This window comes from Nanorana parkeri, unplaced genomic scaffold (assembly GCF_000935625.1).
Source record: "Nanorana parkeri isolate BGI_ZX_2015 unplaced genomic scaffold, ASM93562v1 scaffold115, whole genome shotgun sequence".
NCBI lineage: Eukaryota > Metazoa > Chordata > Amphibia > Anura > Dicroglossidae > Nanorana > Nanorana parkeri.
The window spans coordinates 710,473-733,453 of record NW_017306383.1 but is presented as its reverse complement, the minus strand read 5'-3'; the positions used below and the strand labels follow the sequence as shown (position 1 = coordinate 733,453).

Sequence of the window (22,981 nt, the reverse complement as noted above, 5' to 3'; positions counted from 1 at the left end):
TTCCCCAGGTGCCGCTTTAGGAGGAGCGTAGTCGGTGTGTGGATGGAGAACTTTTCCCTTGGGGGGGGGAGCAACTCAGGCTTTTGTCCCGGGTCACAAAATGTCTAGCTTCACTACTGTGCCTAGAAGACCTAGCATACTTCAGAAGAAACACAACTCATGGCATTGCAGGTGAGACAAGGAGGGGACTTGTGACTGAACTGGATTGCACTCTGGTGAAATGCACTGCCGAAGTGTGTCAGTACTCCAACAGAGATTTGCTTATCGAACTGCTTGAAATATACTCGTCCAAATACTCCCAATACTTATTCCGATACCGAAACTTCTAAATGGTCGGGAGCCGGCTCCATGCTCCCTTGTCACCAGAGAGCATGGAGCTGGCTTCTTGGCCAATCAGGTCCCCGCAGTTTCCATGGTGATGAGAGAGCATGGAGCTGGCTTCCCGGCCAATCAGGAAGCCGGGCAGCATGTAATGACTCACCACCCGGCTTTTTGATTGGTCGGCAAGCTGGGTGGCGAGTTATTACCCACCGCCCAGCTTCCTGATTGGCCAGAAAGCCAGCTCCATGCTTCCCCATCACCTGGTGATCATGAAGCCGGGTGGCGAGTCATTACACGAGAAACCGGTGTCAGTGCATCCTTAATATAAACTCTGACACCACCGCAGTTTCACCGCTGACTATTGGACCATGAACATTTTGTAAGGGCTGCAACTTTATTCTTTTCCAAGAACACCTTAATACAGATTTTTTTGCTTATGTTGACTGCATATGTCAAGTTCACATTTTAAAAGATTTTATCTCACCAGGACTTGACTGACAATTAAGGTGATGATAGGCAAAGGTAAAAGTAACCTTTTTTGTAAATTAGCTCCTTTTGAGTCAGTATCAGCTACTACAGACAACAGTCTAATCCTGGTTTATAGTAGACAGCCATTTGTTAGAAAAATAACGTGCAGGGTTGCTTTTCTGCATTGCTGAGCTGTTCAAGTGACATTATTCTTCAGTCCGAATTCCCCATAACTAACCTTCAGCTTTCTCACACATCTCATTCAAATATATACAGATATATTAATATACAGTAAACTCCCTGTTATCCGGCATCCACAAGGATTGGTAGATTCCAGATAAATGTAGTTTTTGGATGCTTGAGAGTTACTATTAAAAATAGGTCTAACTAATGCCATACCCAATACTATACGATATCATAACATAAACTCTGCATCAACTTCATATTAATATTAAAATGCAGTATTCAAAAGCAATTTAAGACAAATAGTAACACAATCATTTCCAGGATAATATATGCCGCAGATCAGCAAAACAGTGGTTAGATGACAGTTCTGGTTAGTTGAATACCGGATAACTGAGAGTTTACTGTATATACTCTTTCTGACAATGTAAAAAGGAGAAGATTTGGTTTAGGGGAGGAGGCAGGGTAAAAGCCCATATCTATATGCAAGGTGCCTGAAAATTTCGTATTACTAAATTAGAATTAACACAAAAAAAAATTAACTAGGAACACAAGAGCTCAGTAAATGTCCTGTATGCTGTAAGGTGAGGCTGTCACACCTGAATTCTTCACATAAACATCATAGCAACACATGAAGCAAGTATTTGTCCTTTTTACAGAAAGCATGATTACTATGGAGGAAAGTTGTTCAGGTCCTTCTTAATGAAATAAATATGTCTTATGAAATCTTAGAGCCCTTTCACATGGGCTTTCCAATCTGGTCCTTCTATCAGATTTTCAGGTGGATGTGAGCCCAATGTTTATCTATGGGCAGCTGAATCTAAACAGATGGCCAGCCATTTACATCCGGTTACCCCTGACTCCGGAAAAACAAACAGATCTTTCCGCTTCGCCGGACCTGATCGTGATGGATTGAGGTAATCTAATGTAAATGGACACATGTCCGTTTACATCCGATTCCCCATAGACCAACATGGGCCCATGAGATGTCTGACAGTCAGGGGCGTATCTGCCGCGAGGCAAACAAGGCGTTTGCCTGGAGCGGCAGATTCGCTGAGGGCGGCGATGCTGCCTTGCCTAGGGCAAAGCTGCACATCCCCCCCCCGGGGGGGGGATGTGCAGCCTAGGGCAGCAGCAAAGGTAAATACACCGCTGCTGACAGTACAGATATAAGATCTAAATGTTCTTTAAGACCAAAATACATACTGAGCTTCACATGATGGTCATACAGCTGTGAAAGTGACAACCTAAATTTCCTTTTTCACATAACACAGTGGCTGATTAGGAGCTACTGGATTAGTTTGAAGGAGCTACTGGATTAATTTGATTCCTATAGTTACATGGTTAATAAGGTTGGAAAAGACATAGGTCCATCCAGTTCCACATACAGTATAGCCAGGATGGCAGATTTGCATGGCCCAGTTTCAGGTGCAATACTGAAGTTCTTCCTCTAGGGCAGTGATCGATCGCGATCTACCAGTCCATTTCCTCTCTCTCTCCTCACCGCTCGGCCTTAGTTCTGTGACAGCGGCTCCGTCCTCCGCTGCCCCCGCGGCTGAAGTGCTTCTTTCACTGCTCCTCGGATCCCCCGCTGTCTCTGACCGGGAGAGCGGAGGATCGGTACATATCAGTGATATGTTCCGATCCTCTGTGCAGGACAAACACTGGAGCGATCAGCTGATCACTCCAGTGTTTGTAAATAACTGGGGACACATAGTACTATGTATCCCCAGTTATGAATGAACAGGATGTGATTTACATCACTTCCTGTTCATTCATGAGTTTCTCAATGGGGAGAAGCACTCACTACAGAGGCTCCTCCCCATTCAGAAACTTGACGATAGTAAATAGTTTCTGAATGAATGGGAAGCCTCTGTGCTTTCCATTCATTTAGAACAGAGGCTGCAGAAAAAGAGATAGAGGACTTTGTGTCCTCAATTTCTTTTTCTATTTGAAAAGGGAAATATCAGGGGGCTGTTTAGGCCCCTAATATTTCCCTGAAGCCCCCGCCTTGGGCGCAAAAGGAGCTGGCTACGGCTATGCTCCCGCGGTGCTCGTGTGTCAGACGCTGCAGACGTAAAAGGGTGGGACACCTCTCCCCATGTGAAACGTCGGCCACATGAGCACCGCGGGAGGACAGGACGCTGGGGCCTCTAGGACGCACTGGAATGCAAACCGGCCGACTCCCTGCGTTCATGGGCGGGAGGGGGTGTGGGGTTGTATTGAAGTCAATGGCACCGCAGCCATGCCCCCTGCCCACACAGTGCGATCACCCGCACCCGGAACGCAGGCACAATAGTGCCTGCATTTCAGTCCAGTGCGATCTGAAAAAATAGTGCTTTCAACCTTCCCCCCCCATCAATGAAGAATGTCAACCGGATGGCAGGGGCAGTTTTAATTTTTTTTATTGTTTCTTTATTTTTTAAACTTTTTTAAATAATTTTTTTCTTATTATTTTTTACTTTTTAATCACCTTTTAATTATTATTTCTTATTATTTTACTTATTATTATTTTTTTTTTCCAGTTATTTAACCGGGATGTTAAACCTCCTTCCTGTCCAGGCCATTTTTCAGTATTCAGTGCTGCGGTACTTTGACTGATGTTTATTCCGTCATGCAACGCTGTAAAGAAATGAATTTTATACCATTTTTTAGGGACAGCTAGAGCTTTCTTTAGGTGGTATATAATCACCACTGGAGTTTTTTTATTTTCCCCTGGATTAAATTGTAAAACATTTATTATTACCCAATTTTTTGGTTGAATATAAAAGGCGGGGTCAGGTCGGGTAAAAACAAAACAAATGACAAACGCACTCAACAATTTGTCACCAGCTATAGGTCAGGTAAAAAGACACCAAACATGTCAAGCCTTAAAATTGCGCGCACGCGAGAAACCTCAAAAAAGTACAGTACCCCAAATTGGCCATAGGCAACACTTTAAAAGCTTTTACCGCTCATCAGTTTAGTGTTATCAGTGATTGATGACCCTGAAATGATTGCTCTCACTATGACATTCGCAGCGATATGTAACGTGTAGCGCAATTGTCGTTTTTGTGTGCTGGTGCATCAAACGCGTATTTACGTTTATATGTGCGTAAACGTGGGGTTGGGGAACTTACATTTTTTGGGGGGTTTTAAAATTTTTTTTTTTATATGTGACTTTTTTTTTTTTTTACTGTTATTGTTATTGCTATCACATAGGGGGGATAACAACCCCCCTATATAATAGCAAAGGCACACTGACAGGTCCTCTTTATGGAGACATTATGGATCTCTAAGACCCCTAATGTCACCTGGGAACCCAAAAAGAAGCTGATGAAGCACAGATCTGCTTCATCAGCCACTTCTCTCTGGCTATAGCAGCCAGATGACTGACAGGTGAATGCGTAAGTGATGTAATACACATCACTTCTGCATTCACTGTACGGAGGAAAATCAGCAAGGAAGAAGATGCTGAACTCCCTCCCATCTTACCTTCTGACACCCTCCCGAGCCATTCCCGGGCCACAGATGGGCTAGCAGATCCCAGGATTGAAGGTGAGGGGTCAGGAGGGGGCCACACTCCAGGGGGGAGGGGAGCAAAACACAACATACAAGTGATCGGCGCTATAACACCCTTAACATTATTAGCATGTGGAGTGTTATTTTTTATGTCATATGACTTTTTACCAATTGTTGTATTTGAATGACTCATTTGCAGAATGAAGTGGACATCTGTAGTGTGCGAGCAGCACCTGATTCTGTGTCAGTATCACTGATGTCATTTTCTGTGATACCTCATGTTGATACCAATACAGTTTTCATTTTACAGGCAAAAACATGTGTATAAGATGTTCTTATGATGGTTAACAATTGCAGTACATATCCTATTATTTTCAGTAGATCAGAGGCTCCTCTTGCCTAACATAAACATCTTTTTAAACAATTTGGCTCCCAGCTATAAGCCATTCTCGTCATCTAAGGTTTGCTATTAATACACCCACTCCTTCATTCCACACATTCATTTGAATAAAGACGTGCTACTTTCTGCAGAGCATGGTGTGAACATTGACTGACATATTGTTCCCTGGAAATGAAGGTGTAAAAAAGTGGGTCAAAGCTGAATGTCATTTGTCAGTACAAATACAAATCAATGGTGATGGGTATACATGGTTATTTGAAGGCCAGGTGTCAACAATAGGTGGAGGAAAGACAATTTCCTCTCCTTAAATGTACCTGGACCTCTCGGGTTGATAGTGGGTAAGTCTGATACTACAGTAGAGGTCATTGAAATGGAGCTAATATCTCCTTTTCCTTCCCATTTAGAAAGATAAGGAACTCGTATGAATATGTATGCATCTAAATTGAAGGGAACCTGAAGGCGTGCCCAGTCACTGTTGTGGCAGCCATTAACCTCCCTGGCGGTAATCCCGAGTGTGGCTCGGGGTTAATTTTCATTACCAAAAGCGGTAACCCCGAGCCACACTTGGGATTACACTGTAGCGTCTTACCTTGTCCACGATCCTCGCTGTGTCCTCCGGCCGATGCCGGCATCCGTCTTCCGGGTTCCGTCCCTTGCGAGCGTCTGCGTCGCAGGGGGGGTGGAACCGGCGGGAGATTTGAAAGTAAAAAGAGGGAGAAAAAAAATAGAAACAAGAAAGGAAAAAAAAAATGAAATAATCAGACTGCCAGGGAGGCTAAAAGGTTGATAATGCTCATTCACTATACTGCATTTATGTCACCCTAGCTCTCCTAATTTGGACTACCTCCAACCTCTCCCCATCTCCATTACACAGAGGATGGGTGCCCTGTATTTCAGAAAATATAACTAGGAAAGCTGATAAAAAATTTTTCATCATCATTTCAATGCACAGGAAGTTACAAGGACACTGGATACAGGGCCGGTGCTAGGATTTTAGTCAAGGTGGGCAAGGTGCAATTTTGCGCCCCCCCCCGATCCCGACCCCCTTTTGATAAGTACTGGTACTTGTCAAAATGCCCGGATGTTTGCGCTATGGTTTTTTTTTTTTCCACTTACCTTCGGTGCAGGAGAGCAGCGGCAAGTCAGCGCTGGTCCGGTGGGAGGAGCTCCAGGTGGGGTCCTAATTTAGCTGGCCGGCGACTGCCTGAGGTGCCGCGCGTGTCGGGATCCTCAGGCAGTCGCCGGCCAGCTAAATTAGGACCCCACCGGACCAGCGCTGACTATGAAAAAAAACATAGCGCAAACATCGGGGCATTTTGACAAGTACAAGTACTTGTCAAAATGCCCTGTTTTTTCCACCCTCACCCTGCAGTGCCGTAAGGCGCCCGCCTTACTTGCCTTGCGCTAGCACCGGGCCTGACTGGATACCTGGCAAGATAAACAGGATTTATTTTGTTCTTGCAGAAAGTAGTCTGAAGAAAGAAAACCAATGCAGCCACCACATCTAAATAACAATATAGCTATTTAAACTTATTATGTCCTATTTATATGTCTGTAGCCCCCATCACCTTTTGTGAGGTGGCTACTAGAAATTTAGGGATTGCCAGACCTGTAGTCAGTATGGATGAATTATAGTTGGCATTTACTTGGTTCATTCCAGGTGTTCTGGCCAGTGGCGGACCTAATAACCAAAGGGCCCTGGTGCAAGATTTTATCTTGTGCCCCCCTCCCAAGACGGTGGAGCGGGAGCGTATCACACTGGTCCCCCCTCCCCCCCATCGGTCTCTAATGTTGCAGTAGCGTGCTGGACTTACCTGAGACCCTGCAGAGCCCACCTGAGACTCTCTATGGTGGGCTCTGCAGGGTCCCAGGTGGGCTGGGCTGGTCGCCGGGGTCCCTTTCCCCTTACCTCCTCCCAACTCTTCTTACCTGCTGCTGCTGCTGGAGCCCAGCCTCCTCCACCCCCTCCCCTTTCACCTCTGCCATGCTGACCTGGTACAGTTGATACCCATGTACCGGCCATACCCCCCTGATGGCGGTGTTCTATCAAAGGTTGTGACTACGTTAGAATGTGTGACCAGTGACGTGGTCACACGTTTTAACGTAATCCCGCCCAGTTTTTCGGCGGTGGAATGTGTGACCGTAAATAGGTGAAGCATTCCAGCGCTTTCCCAGCTGTTCGGCATCGCAGATCGCATGTGCAGGAGAACTGATCTGTCCTGGAACTGCTGATCGGTCCTGAAATGTCACTCACTTTGTGAGTGCGGTGGAATGTGAGATCGCAGTCGTAGAGAAGTGACATTTCAGGACCGAACGGCTGTTGCAGGACAGATCGGTTCTCCTGCACATGCGATTTGCGATGCCGATCTGCCCTGGAACAGTGGAGAAAGCGTTGGAATGCTTCACCTATTCCACCGCCAAAAAACTGGGCGAGATTACATTTAAATGTGTGACCACGTCACTGGTCACACATTCTAACGTAGTCTCAAACTGTGATAGAACAGAGGCCTGTCTGTAATCATTTAATCAGAGGAATAGATTATAATAGGGAACATTACAGTGTAATATTCCCCATTATAATCCACATGTCTAATTACATGAAGTAAGAGCCCCCCTTCCCCCACTCGGACTCGTCCTGCTCAGACTCACCCTGCCAGGATAGCAGCAGCCTTGTGTCGATGTGTGCACTGCAGGGGGCGGGGCGTGTGACACACACACGTCTCTGGCCCCGGTGTTCTAACACCGGGACCCTGCACTGCCCCATATTGCAGGACCCCACTGAGGCTGTGGGGGTGCCCAGGACTGGACCCCACTGGGCCCCCCCACAGCCTCAGGCCCCGGTGCGGCGGCACCTGCCGCACCGGCGGTAGTTTTGACACTGGTTCTGGCATTGATTGTACCTGCCTGAGTGGAGGATGACTCGCTGTAGTGTGGGACAGCCAATGAGGGACACTGTGTGCAGTTCACCAGCCAATCACTGGGGCTCTCATGGCCAGTGTTGAATGCTGGGACAGGGCATATATATACTCCAGGGAATTGCCATGTTCTCAGTCTGGCTCCAGCCATGGATTAGTCCAGGTAGGGGTGCTATCCAGCCTGCCCCCAATGGTGGGAATACCTGAGTGTGTGAAATGCTCCCTCTGTTAGGCCTCAAGTTTAGAGAAGGCCTCTGCTATTGCTGGAGGAGGAGAACCAGAGAAGCTGATGGCTGCTGGAGGTGCATGGAATATAGAGTACCTCATCAGCAAGTCTGGTGTCTCTCATACAGAGGATTTGTGCCAATCCCTGCTCATCTACTACTCAAATACCTAGTGTAAACCGTGCTACAAGGAAATCTACACTGAAATACAAAAAGGGGCTGGTGAGTCTGCAGTGTCTATTCCACCCTGGATGTCTAGGCCCCTATACCCTTTCTCCCAGAGTGAATATGTTAATGAAGTTCTTCAGCATCATACTTTTGTCTTGGATATTAGCTCTGTGCGCACTAGAAGAGGGCGGTTAATGCTAATGGGGTAGCTGGTTATCAAAATGCCTAGATAGGTTATGGGTGACCCGGGTTATTCTGGCAGCTCCTTCAGGGGTGAGCGCTACATGTCTATAATTTATTAAACAACTGATATAATATGATAATATTAAACAGATTGATTAAGATTCCTGCACATTTCATTAAATGTTTTGCATGTGTTGTTTATGTAGTATGTAAGTACAGTATTTTATTCTATGTTACAGTCCAGGAATATAGACAAAGAGACACAAATGGAAGTAATGAATGACTACACCTGGTATTCCTTGGAGAGAAAGATAAATTGCAGCCATAGGTATCTGGTCCATGTAGAGGAGCTTACAGTCCTAAAATCATTATTTAAATTGTCTTGACAATACCTACAAACTGCAGTGGCAGACAGCTGACCAGTGAAAGGGAAAGTTTAAGTCCATGTGCCTGTATTTAATCACCATGTGCATCCCATTGTTACTCTTAACAAGTATCTGGCATCTGTAAGTAAGTATCTGTGCATGTAATGGTTTTTTTTCACCCTTCTATTATACTGTGCCATTGTGACACTTTTAAAATTTAGCACTATACATAGGTTTACATTGGTCTCAAGGCTGTATGGTGTGCCGCAGACATCTTTAACATTATATGTATTTTAATGTTTCAGTGAAAAAAAACAAAAAACATAGCGCAAGCTTCGGCGCTAGGCTTCAGGGCATTTTGACAAGTATAAGTACTTGTCAAAATGCCCTGTATCGGGCCTGATTCCGATGCTTATTTCAGACTATGAACTTTTTCAGCAAGTACAGAAAATATCTGTTGGTCTGTCCTTGTCACTTCCAGTGAATTGATCTGAAATCACAAACTTCCTTGCAAGCTGTCTTCTGTAAACTAATAATGTCATGTCATGAAGATGAAGATCGAAGACATGCTTGCAATCCAAATCAGGAGAGCAGCCTGGGATGACAACCATGGCTTCCTCCATAGATAAAGTGGAAAGAGCGTAGGCACCTTAGCACATGAAGTGTTATTTGCAGAAATATTGGGTGTAAATAAAGGAAAAGAAGGCAACACATCTAAAGACTGGTTAGCTGCAATATATTACAAATTAATTTTTTGGTTTAGATGATTTTTTTTGCCCAAATTTGCCTTTATGTTGGCTTTTTAAATAAAAAAATACAATTATTTAGAGGTTGGATGACCAATTTAGAGGTTGGTCTGATGTATAAAGGTCTATAAAGAGGTCCCAAAGAGGGACAAAGGGATTTAGTTAGAAAAGATGGACTGTCCCTCCAAGATGGACAGTTGGTGGCTATGAGTTGAACTTGATTGGGTCATCTTTTTATCAGCCAGGTGAAGTATGTCACAGGAAAACAATAGGGTATAATATGGACATCTTTAGGTACTTATGTTAAAAAATAAAGGCTACCTGGCTTTTGTAATGCATTGAACTAATGATCCCTTTTGGTGGAGCAGTTTTTTCATTGTCCTCCAGTGCATGGTGAGAAATCAGGTTAGAATTCAAACAATGTCACTTTTCAGTGTTCCTTTTACTTGTAATTAATATATCTTTTCAAAACACAGACAGAAACAGATACTATAAGGCCTTGTTCAGATATTTGAGTTAAAACATGCATACATTTTTAAGTTATAGTTTAAAGGAGAACTATGAGGTGAGTGCTTTTCACTCATTCTCATAGTTCTAGCCGACCTGTGACAAATAAACTGTCACAGGTCGGCTCAGTAGATCGGGAAGTGAGCGAACACATACCGGCGTTCGCTTACTTCTCGATCCTGTCACGGCAGAGAGCCGTGACAGGGGAGGGACTGGATTCCCTCCTCCCCAATCCGATCCTCCAGCGCTGACTGGCGGAACGAACGGGGGAGGGGGCGTTTACAGCTGGCTCTGCCTCTAGATTGGCAGAGCCGGCTGTCACTCACACAGCTGGGGGGATCCAGACAGAATTGTCGGGATTCGTTTCAGCTGCGGCGTCTCATTATACCGTGAGCTGCAGCTCGCGGTATACTGAGCTTTGGGTAACGGGAGGACGCTAGTTTGTGTGCTCCCGTTAGTGTACAGGAACACCAAAAGTGTACAGGAACACCAAAACAGCTGACCTAAGACTGGTCATACAGGGCCCAATACAAGCAAACAATATACTGTAACTGATTTGAGCTTAGCAGTAACAATCAAGTGATACAATGTAGAGGTGACCATCAGATAAGTCAAACAGAAGTCTTTGTGCTTACATGACGACAAGCGGATGTCTTAGGCTCTGGCCATCCCATATTACAGCATAGCTAACATTCCAAGCCTTTTTTTCGTGTTGTAAAACTGGTGCCAGAATTTCTATGTAAGCCATAATATAGACATTATCACCTTTTATATGTGATTTTATTGTCCCCTTATTTACATTGTTTAAACTTGAAAGTGCGGGCAGCTTGCTCTTTGCCTGCTTTCTAACAGTCTGTGTAAATTTTACAAGCTTTTCTTGATTTCACTTACGTCATACCAACACATGAAGCAAATATATGTACTAATATACTATACTTACACCACCCACACACACATTCTTCAAAAGTCATTACAAATATATTTAAAAACCACAAGAATAATTATGTGAAATCTGTCATTATATTGGCTTACCAAAATCCCTAGAATAACAGAAATAAGGCTGAGGTTGGAAGTGCCAGCACTACGAACTATCTGACTATAGCATTGAACATGGCATCCTAATAGGCTGTAGGCACTGGGTGGTTAAGGAGCTGGTGTTTAGACAGAATACAGAAGGATAAATTCAGCACATGAATCATTGATATTTGAGTTATAAATGGACACTGGTGGATTGATCACTCTCTGTTTTCATATATTTCCTAGGTAGGAGCCCTCTGCTCTACATCCCTGTGCTATGGCTTTTTGCTGCTTTTGGTGGCTTCTTTCTCCTTTTCTTTTATTCTTCTTAACAGGGCCATTCACATAATGAGGCAGCCTGAGGCGTCTCCTTAGGCGGCATCTCATTAGGGGGCAGCAGGTGTGTGTGTTGGGGGGGGGAGGGCAGTTGTGGCATTACTCTACTGCATATAGGGTAGGGAAGGCTCTGCTCCTTAATGTAAAATAAATAAAAACTTGAAAATTCCCAACTCGAAGAGTAATATACCCTTGAACTGGCCACAAAGGGAGGGTGATGCTGAGGTAGACATTTCAGTAGATGAGTCCCTAAGAGGTGAAATAAATCTGTGAGTGATTCAAACTCCCAGCATCTACCACAATTTAACTCCTGACATCTACCACAATTTAACATATCAGTTTTAAGTGGCCTGACTCTTTGAGTTTGAAATGCTGACATTTTCTAATGCTGGTAAGACTTAACTCCTTACACTGAATTGTGACACTGAGCTTTTACAAGTGACTCTGTGTTTTAATTTTTTTTTATTTTTTTCGCTTCAAGGAGTGTAGTTGGTCTCGGTGTCTTAAAGAATAAGTGCATTTTTAGTGCACCTATCCTTTTCAACACTCCTTCCATCCAGCAGAACGTTCTGTGTGTATTATACAGTACTTATTACTTATATTTTCCCAGTTTTTTTGGCTAAAATTAGGTGCCTCGGCTTATATTCGGGACGGCTTATACTCGAGTATATACGGTAACTACACCAACAGTGTTCATTGATGTGCAATGTGCAGCCTGCTTGAATCTGCACATCCTCTGCCTAAAATGTTTAATCATTAAGGCTGGGTTCACACCTAGGCGTATCGAATATGCGCATTTGTCGGTAAAAAAAACGCGTGACAAACGCGCGTTTCCGAGCACTACCTGGCTGTATCCCAATGGATATGCGAGGCAAATACGCCCCAAATAAGATCCTGTACTTCTTTGGGCGTAGGGCGTTTTGTAGTGCGTTCATACGGCCTGTAATACGCCCAGGTGTGAACCATACCCATAGGAAATGATGGGATTTCGGTGTTTGAGCGTTTTGCAGAGCGTGGGAACGCGCTACAAGACGCCCAGGTGTGAACCGGGCCTAAAGCAGTACATGCATGTCACCACCTCCATCCATTTCAGTGGATTCACAGCCAGACAAAGTGCCACATGCACAAATACAGCTTGGCATTCTTTTGTAGTATAGATAGGCCAAACAGTGAAGATCTCAGCACAGGATGTTGCAAGTAAGTACAATGACAGCCAGAGACACCAAGTGGCCCCTGTTTAAGTCCATTGTTTTGGTCCCCCATTGAACTACTAGCCAAGTAAAAAAACTTATTTACTGTATATCAATTAACAGCTAAATACATTAGCTGTGTCCTGGTCTATAAGTCAGTTGGATTGGGGTCAATCACCCAGCTGACCCACATCTATTTTACTGTAAATTGTCCCCTAAGTCTCAGAAAGGCCTTGTCTGCACAATTCTTGTAGTGATGAGGAGAGAGTCGTACCACAGCATAAAATCTTGTCACATCCCAAAGATTCTCAATGGAGTTAAGGTCTGTGGTGGCCAATCCATGTGTGAAAATGATGTCTCATGCTCCCTGAACCACTCTTTCACAATTTGAGCCAGATGAATCCTAGAATTATCATCTTGGAATATGTCCGTGGCATCAGGGAAGAAAAAACCTATTGATGGAAAACCAGCACTGGGCATCCAGTCGGACCCACCTGAAAAACTGACAGGGACACCCGGTCGGACTGCCCATCTGAAAGAAGCCTAAAGGTCCCCACACACCTTACGATAATCGTACGATAATCGCGGGAAATCCCACGATCGTACGATTATTGTAAGGTGTGTGGAAGCCGTGCGACCTCTACTACTGTAAGGTCGCACGACTTTAAACTTACGGACATGTTTCTAAACCCGCCGAGCATGGTATGATGTTCGGCGGGTGTGTAGCATGTTCGTGAGATAAAAGCCGGACAGGCCGGTGTGCGCAAGCGCACACTGCCTGTTCGGCATTGCGGTCAACGGAAGCCCGCCCCTCAGGGGGCGTGGCTTGTGATCATCGCAAGTACGATCTGCCTATGCAACATAGGCAGATTGTACGTTTTTTTAAGTGCCTTACAACCATCGCAAGACAAAAGTCTTGCGATGGTTGTAAGGTGTGTGCCCAGCCTTACAGGCTCAAACTGCTGTACCTCCAGTAATGTAGTGCCATCTCATTTAATTGAATAAAGTGCAGCCAAGGATGTTAGAATGGGGAAAAAAAGACATACATGAAAGAGAAAAAAAATTAATTACAGAGGCAAAATAAAAGTTTGAAAACCTCTGCACTATAACAAGATAAAGACACTAAATGTTTGCAATGATACTGAATACATTATTAAAATGTTTCAATAAAAATGAATTTCAGAACATATCAATGAGAGAGATGTCTGTAATGCAGTTGATCCAGAAAAAGACGTTGATGGATTTCATATTGTAAATATTGGAAGACTCTGCTTAGATCAGTCATCTATTATTCCTGCTACAGCCGCTGCTGTTTGGGAAATTATTAAAAGAACAGGTAAGATAACAAACTACTTTATAATGTATATAGTATGTACTGCACACCTAATAATATTATAAGTGCAACTGAAGTGTTGTGGATGTTAGTTCTGGGTGAAGTGGAAAATAAATAGTACACCTGTCTGTTTTTTTTGCGGTCTGTGTCCCCGTTAGGGAGATTAACCCCTCTATTTGTCCTGCTGACCTGAAAGTAAAAGAAAATCTAAAATTTTGGCTTGTCATCAGGACAGAAATAGAAGGGAAATCTTCCAATAGGGACATTAGGTGACCCTGACCCTGGTTCTGGTGACCTTGCTGATCTCCAGTGATTTCTCTCTCTTTGAATGGATTATCTCTCACTTCCTGTTGTGGCTATTAGTCAGGAAGTGAAGGGAAATCTCCCCAATGGGATGAAGATGGTGAAAAAAAAAGCTGACGGGTTAAAACTCCCTTGCTCTATCCACAACTAAAAAAAATCATTTTGGCTAAAGTTCTACTGTAATTGAGCTAATACATATTACTGTCTGTGTTTCCACCAGGGATATTTTTCTTCACTTCACCACTGACCACCTGTCACAGAGCAGGAAGTGAGGGAAACTTCTCATCGGTTCTTTCCCATGCTAAAAATTGTTATTAATGTCCTTGTTATAGAGATCACACCTTACTTCCTGTCCTGTTGACTAACTGTAACTAGGACAATAAATTAGGGTAAATCTCCCACATAGGGTCATGGATTAATTCCTTCCTCACTCTGTCCAAAACAAGAAAAAAATTGTGGCCTTAGATCCACTTTGAAGGTATTTTATCAGTCTCAGTAGATACTCTGCTAATATATAAATGGAATCAAAAAGCAGAAACTGCCTTCTGTTTTGCTACTGATCTTTACAGCCGCTGTAATTACTGAAACTACAAATTCCCATTAACATGCGTAAGACATGTGTAAGTCTGCATGATATCTTCAGAGGCTGCCATGTATGAAAGCTCCAGGTCTCATAAGCAAGACTTTTGCCAAAGGGTGCACTAGGACATGAATGAAGTGTTTTGCAACATGTTGTGTATTTTAGATGTCCTGTATGTTCCAGTACATGACCCAAGGGCTGCCATCGAGATATTACTTTGCTAACCTTCCTGAAATGTCACATGAAGACTTTTCTTTCAGCTTTCCTTTCTCTGAATGTTTATCCCTTTTCATCTTGGAATAGAATCTGGAGAACAGGCATGAACCATACCTACAGATAGCAAGAAGGAATAACGTTTCACATCACCTCAGCATACAGCTCTGCATGCTGATATGAAATAATCTTACATTGATTAGTTAAACAAACATATTTTCATTTTACTAATAATTTCTTTTTTTCTACTTCCTGGTCTACTTGGACACAAACAATGTAATTTTGCTAAAGCATTGCATCCTGGGAAGGTTATATCAGGTTACATCAGCAGTGTACATCAGCATTGCTGGGAAATCTCATCTGTAATCTCACAAGATCTCAGGGAAAGGTATTTTCCCCCTCTGAGATGATGTGTATGGTAACATGTCCTAGTCACATGTGCTGGGTTATTCACAAAGGAGCCGAAGGATCCAGTTGTAGCTTCGGCTGATCCTTCGGCTTTTTTCTGCCTCCGGAGCCCTTCGGTTTAGTCGAACCGAAGGGCTGCTGTATGGGCTATTCACTATAGCCCATACAGCAGCCGAAGGTGACCGAGCGGTTCAGCCGAGCCGAAGGAATATGCTTGAGCCGACTGAGCCGAAGTGACACCCGAAACGGGGCGAATGGACGTGGCGAAGGCCCAGTTGTAATGACAGATCAGTGTCCCCAAATGACCATGGTCATTTGGGGACGCTGTTCAGTCATTAAACAATAACAATCACGGCCTGCTCTGCGCAGTTGTTATTCTTTGGCCGGGACCTGCTAGAAGACTCTAGAATATTAGGAAACAGTTGGGCAGAGCTAGCTGTCACTTCTAGCCCTACCCAATTTTTATTTTATTTTTTTTTTAAATCTTTATTTTTCATTTTAGTATTTATTTACATTTTTTAAATATTTTTTAAACCTTTTTTCCCCTACTTTTTTCACTATTTTCTATTCTGCTTGGTACCACGGAGGTACCAAGCAGAATAGCCGAGCCGATTGCTGCTCAGCGGCATTCGATTATTCACTCACTGTCGCTCGGCCCCTATGTGATCTTCGACTCAAGCTGCCGGAGCTTGAGTCGAAGAGCATGTATGACTGAAACCGGCTGTACTGAGCTGTAGTGAATAGCCGAACGGTGTTCGGGTTACTTAACTTCAGCTGAGTTATTCACTCGGCTGCCTTCGGCAGCTTTGTGAATGACCCCCCTAGTAAACTATCCTTAGTTAAAATGGCTACTGTGAGAAAAATGGAGAGGAAAAGAGAAATAAGGTATGCAAAGAATACAAAGCCTGCTATTCTGACTCCGATTGTTGTGATAGCGAAATATAATGGCACACCTGCAATTATCTAGAAGTATGTGTTTGTAGATTGTCATTACTAAACATTTCTAAAGGTGCCTATATTGTTATTTTGCATAAAGTTCCTCTTCAAGTATATTTTTCATGGTGCTATCTCGCACACTCCACTCAATCAAACATTCTTAACCAACAGGAATGGAAGCAAAAAAAAACTCAGGAATTAAATCTTAAAAATGCATTCAAGTAGCTTAACTATTAACAAAATTGTATCTTATTTGTGTATCACTCGGCTGTGTTTACTATAGAAAACTCAGAAGTTTTACAGCAGGATAGGTCAGTGTTTATTTTTAAATACATTATGGATATGACTGAGTTTACATGCATAACTTCTTATAAATCCAAATGATGTCTTGTGCTTTTTTTTCTATATAGTCCTGTAACACAATATTATTAGTACTTTTTATCCATGGAAATGTACATCCGTCTCACACTACTGTACTCTATGTTGACGAAGATGAGTAATGGAAACATCAGTCATCGCAAGCATGTAGTGCCGTGGATGAGAGTGTGGGTGTCTGACCATTTAAATATTTTGCATCTTACCAGTCCTTAAATGAAGTGGCTGCATTAGTTTTTTTGTCAGGCTTTCCCCCTTTATTTTCACCTGGTGATGTTGTGAATAACACACTTCATGTCCCTGCACGGCTACATTCACTCCTCCACTGCATCTAGGGAGGGGGCCATGGCTGCCACCCAGGCTGGACTTCACAAGTTCGCATTTGTTTATCTCCATTACATGGGAGGTGGGGACTAGTAGTTGAGAAAAGGAAGCTAACACTTCCAGGTTGGCTCAAAGGAAGTTACTAGAACTAGCAAAATCAGCAGGTATTATTTGTACTTGCTGAAATGTTTTACCCTGAAAATAGAAAACTAATATGGCCACAATATCTAAAGACTGGTGAACTAAAATATATTACACTTTTGTTCTTGGGTTAAGTTATCACATTATGGCATGTGTGTAAGTGTAATAGGGTATTCCGTGTCCGGCGCTTGGGGCCGCGGGCCGGCATCTTCACCCATCGGCGTGACGTTAAGAGGAGACCGAGGCGGCGCAAGGCGCGCTCGGCTCCTCCCCCTCTGGGATCCTCCTCCTCATAATGACGCGAGTTGCAATGGCTCGCCGTTCTAGTGTTGCGAACGTCGAGCCAGTGCAACTTGCCTGATAGCGAAGGACAGGTGAACCATCAGCATTGACGACAGCCTGCCACTCACCTCAACCGAAAACCCTCCTCTTACCATCGGGTGCTCCACAGGGATCCTTCCCTGCTCTCCTCTGACTCCTCATTGGGCTTGCCTCTGGGATCTCTCCCTGGAACTGCCAGGACTTCAAATAGCAGCCCTGGACCAGCTACTGGACTATTAACCCATCTTTAACTGCAAGTACTCTGCCCTAGAGGCTGATCTATAGAAAGTGTCAGCAATTACTCTTGTGCACCTGATTTAAAGTGATACCTGTGAACTGCTACTCCATTACAAATGGTATGCTAATACTATTACTGCGCTTCTTATGCAAACACATCTCAGTGGTCTCCGTGGAGAGTGTGGGGTTAAGGTGACTGCATTTACGCATACGAATCATACCATCTAGAGGCTGCTGGGTTACCACATAGATATATAGGAGTACTGCTGTGCATACCTATAGGGGACCTCCAAACCCCCATCCTATACTGTGATTGGCGTATGATGTGCTAGAGGGTTACAACATCACTCCATACCATACAGAGTGTAAACGGGAACCCTCGATCTGAGCCAATTCACATACACAGGTGCCTAGCCAATTTCCACTGCTGCGATCCAACCTAACCTCCTTGGCTCGAGCGTTACAGTAAGTGAGCAAAGAAAGGGAGCGGATAGAGTTTTTCTTTTGGTTGTTTTTGTACCACCTTCGTAACAATTTTAAAAGCATAAAATATACCTTGTTTTTTATCTTTTTAAAAAGGCATAGAAACATTTGGCAAAAATGTTGTAGTTGCAGGAAGATCGAAAAATGTTGGCATGCCTATTGCTATGCTGTTGCACACAGATGGCAGACATGAGAGACCTGGCGGTAAGTATGACATTTTCTTATAAACATGAGTGATGTATATCAAAGTGGACTTAGATTTGTATAAAGGACTAAACTTAACTGTACATGGAATTAATGATCTGTATCAGTCTTACAGGTCTATTCACAAAAAGGTGAAGAGTTTGGAGAAGACAGGAGAAGGGAACAATCTGGGCCAAAATAATTGATTTGGAAAAATTCTCCAATTCAGCTCACTTTCCAGTTCCGCTCTGTTGTCCTAGATCGTTCACTTTTCCTGCCTTCTCCAAACTCTTCACCCTTTTGTGAATAACCCTGTTAATATCTTTTCTGGATAATGGCTTTACTGTCCTTACTAGCACAACATGTTCTAAAAATTGAATGGAAGTCTCCCTCCAGGACCACTTAAGTGTGGTATACACAGTTCTAATCTTTTCGTTCAACCCATAGACTGAACAAAACAAAATAGAACAGATGCCTCCATTAACACTTAAGAACGTTGATGGATGAATCCCCCTCAATTGAGAATTTTCCAGCCACCTCATTTAATCAACTGATCGAGGGATGCCGACAGTGGCACCCATGGTATGAATTTCGGCTGGTTTATCAGGAACTGGCCAAAATTTGAACTGTTTGTACCCCACTTTAGTTGAGGCTTAGTTAGAGTGGTGGCACAAGTGCATATTCGTGGGGCTGAGTGAAACTGTGTCAGTGCATTGAGGAAGAATATCCTATGAGCATCTTCAATTAGTAAATTACAAACTTCTAGATCAATATGGTTATTAGGAGTAGGATAGAAAATGAAATATAGAAATACATATTTCTCTTTAGTTTTTGACAGTGGACACCGTATAATAGATTATACGTTAAAGCAAACCTGCTTCAAATGGAACATGGAAGCTTCCATTGCTGACCTCTTCTTCTGAAAATGCTAGCTACCCATCTGTCATGCTGAACCCTTTGCTTCAGTGCACTGACCTAAAACAAACATGTAAATAGTGACTTACTGTATTACCTCTAGTGTTTCTGGCCTGCAAACTTGTCCCAGGTAGTACAGTGTACTACTACTACCACCACTACTACTACTACTACTACTACTACTACTACTACTGCTACTACTACTAATAATCCTTTATAGGAATCCTTTATAAATATAATAATCCTTTATAGTACAGTAAAATTAGATACGATGAAAATATTAGGATGACAGTATTGATAACATTATTATTTCTTTTAAGGTGATGCAACTGTAACAATTACCCACAGATATACTCCAAAAGATCTACTGAAGAGACACACTCAGCTAGCAGATATTATAATTGTGGGAGCAGGTAAAAGCTTTTATTCTTTCATATTGTTCATGCTATTGCTTTTTTTTTTTACAAGTTTAAAAACTTGTACAGTATTACTAGTTTCACTAATGTTGTTTCACTCAATTACCCCATCCATGCTAAACAGCATGGATGTGCAAATCTCCTCCACCGCGCAGTTGGTGTGCTGCTGTCAGAATACGCAAACAGTGACTGTAGCTAATTGTAGAGAATTTTCGGATCAGCTCCTTCATCAAAACTTGATTGATAACTAGGCGTTTAGCACCTCTGGTGCAAATCTGTTAAAGTTTGCTGCCCAGGCGCAGGGGTCACAAAAACACTGTTTAATTGATTTGACTACATGAGGGGTAGCCTGATTTGCATCTCATTGTGTTGCCAATTTGCTCGATAATTGTCCTACACTGTTCCCTAGCTCTCAGCCTGCTTTCAATCTGCAGTAAGATAAAACTGCCCCTATTTACTATTTATAATTACCATCCACACATAGGAACAATGTCTTTGCACAGTAACTCATAACTTATAAGATTGTTTACATTACATTGTTTAGGATTGTATAGTTTATATGTATATTTAACTACCTGCTGTCCGGCCGTTGTAATTAAATGGCCGGACAGCGGCTTCTTGAGGGCGGGTGGGTGTCTTTAGACGTCCTATCCCATTCCCACCGCTAGGCGGCGCACACGAGCAGGAAACCGGCTTTGAATGTAAACAGCCAGCGATGGCTGTTTACATACAAGCGTTCGGGCGTCTGTAGAGGCGCCCGATCGCTTGTAATATGCGGTCGGGTGTGCTCCTCCCCCCCCTCTGTCGCCGCTGCTGCTGGTGATCCCGATCCCTGATGTTTCCATAAAGAGGACCTGTCACTGCAAATTGGCTATCACCTATGTGATAGCAATAAAGTTCAGTGGAAAAAAAAAAGGTTTAAAAAAATTTGTTACCTAAAAAATTAAAAATCACATATCAAAGCTTTTTAAAGTCCCCCGCCCCCACATGCACACGCAAACATGCGTCAAGCCCGCATATGTGCAAAAATGCCGATTACATCCATTGCGCCGCACTTGTTACATATCGCGCGAACGTCGGAATCAGAGCAATAATTCTAGGGTCATCAATCACTGATAACACTAAACTGATGAGCGGTAAAAGCTTTTAAAGCGTCGGCTATGGTCAATTTTGAGTATGGTAGTTTTTTTTCGATTTAACGGGTGCGCGCAATTTTAAAGCTTGACATGTTTGGTGTCTATTTACCCGACGTAACCCCGTCTTTTATATACAGGCAAAGAGGGCAAAGAGCTCAAAAAGCTTGTGCGTTATCTAAGTGAGACCAGACGACAAAAAAGAGGGGTAATGTATGCACTCACAAAAGACCAGTAAATGTGGGGGCTCGACACGGAACATCACTTGTGAAGCTGAAAAATCTTCCATTTCTCTGTGGGATGCATCAGCTCAGGAAGTAGGTTCAGCGATTAACAGCCCTCTAAAGCAGCAAATAACTCGTCATGTACAGTGTACGTGACAAGTCATTTGGTCCCTTTGTGGCTGGACGTACAGTGTACGTCTCCCGTCACGAAGGGGTTAAACACAAAAGCATAGAATGCACTCACAGCAGTGGTGGGTATACATGGTTTTGAACTGTGGAAGGTACACTGGTTGTCCTCAAGCCAGTCCTGACCACCATATGGAAGCGAAACAGCTTCTCCTCAGTCACAGGAGTCGGTGAAGCAGGCGGTAGTTGGTGAGATGCACTTGCGGAGCAGCGTGGGTTCAGGAAATCATGGCAATGCGTTTCAAGGCCTCTTTTTCAAGCCTCTCACTCCTGTTGTTTTGCTTTTCCGTTTACATTTTAAATTTAGGGTGATGTTTCCACCTAACTTCTGAGCCAATGATTGTCCCAGTGAAATCAAAGATTTTTCTGCTTCACAAGTGATGTCCTGTGTTGGACCCCCGCAGCTGATGCATATGCTGGCCTTCACCTGTCTTTTGTGAGTGCAGACATTACTCCCCTTTTAGGGATGCACAGATACCAAGTACCGTAAGAAGCAATGGCTACAGGTTTTTATAATTTGTTACATTATATATATATATTAGGGATGTCCCAATGCCACTTTTTCAGGCCCAAATACAAGTACATCCCCTCATGTACTTGCCGATACCAATTACCGATACTTTTTCTTAAAGGGACAGGTGACTTTAAATGATCCATAGTACAACTACATGTTATGTACTACGGATCATGGTTAAACCTATTCATGTTAGCAGTTGAGAATTGTAACTCTATTGCTGGAGTGTAATGGAGGTGTATGCTGTATATATGTACTACATATACATTACACACATCCAGTACACTATAGCAATAGATATACAGCCAGCCCCGTCCCAGCTTCCCTCACTTACAGTTTCACTCCGATCCCTGTTGCCTCACGCGGTGCCTCTCGTAGTCGGCGCTGGGCAGGATCGCTGCATCGCATCTCGGTGCTCAGCTTGTGGGAGGCGCTCACAATTCTGCCCTGCTAACATGAATAGGTTAAATCATGATTCATAATACATATACAGCACACATGTCCTGTACACTGCAGTAATAGAGTTACAATTATCCACTGCTAACATGAACAGGTTAAATCATAATCCATAGTACATAATAGTACATAACATGTAGTTGTACTACGGATCATTTAACCCATTCATGTTAGCAGGGGATCATTGTAAATCTATTGCTGCAATGTATGGGACATTTGTGCTGTATACGTACAGTACATATAGATATACAATTCTGCACTGCTAACATGAATGGGTTAAATTATCCGTAGTACAGGGCTACATATCATGTACTGCGGATCATTTAACCCATTCATATTAGCGGGGGATAATTGTAAATGTATTGTTGCAGTGCATTCTATATGTACTATGTAGTATATAGTACTTGTACATATAGAGTGCCTGCAACAATACATTTACAATTATACTCTGCTAACATGAATGGGTTGAATGATCCACAGTACAGGGCTACATACAGATAATGTAATTCATTCATGTTAGCAGAGTATAATTGTAAATGTATTGTCTGCACTGTATGAGCAGTGTGTACTCTATATGTACTCTGTAGTACATATAGAGTATATACTGCTCATACAGTTCAGACAAAATCTGCCCTCACTCACTGTGCCGGAGAGAGCAGGGACGAGTCAGCAGCAGCACTGGTCCAGTGGGAGGAGCTCCAGGTGGGGTCCTAATTTAGCTGGCTTAGGAGGTGCCTGCCAGCTAAATTAGAACCCCACCTGGAGCTCCTCTCGCC

General features: G+C 43.2%; 1 protein-coding gene across 1 annotated transcript in view; it reads left to right on the top strand.

The window, feature by feature from the left end:
- MTHFD2L (methylenetetrahydrofolate dehydrogenase (NADP+ dependent) 2-like) overlaps positions 1-22,981 on the top strand; it is a 60,691-nt gene that overhangs the window by 15,227 nt on the left and 22,483 nt on the right. Inside the window, exons 4-6 of the mRNA XM_018553293.1 lie at positions 13,708-13,860; positions 18,275-18,382; positions 19,597-19,689. Of these exons, the coding sequence (XP_018408795.1) occupies positions 13,708-13,860; positions 18,275-18,382; positions 19,597-19,689 (354 nt within the window). The remainder of the gene's footprint in view (positions 1-13,707; positions 13,861-18,274; positions 18,383-19,596; positions 19,690-22,981) is intronic.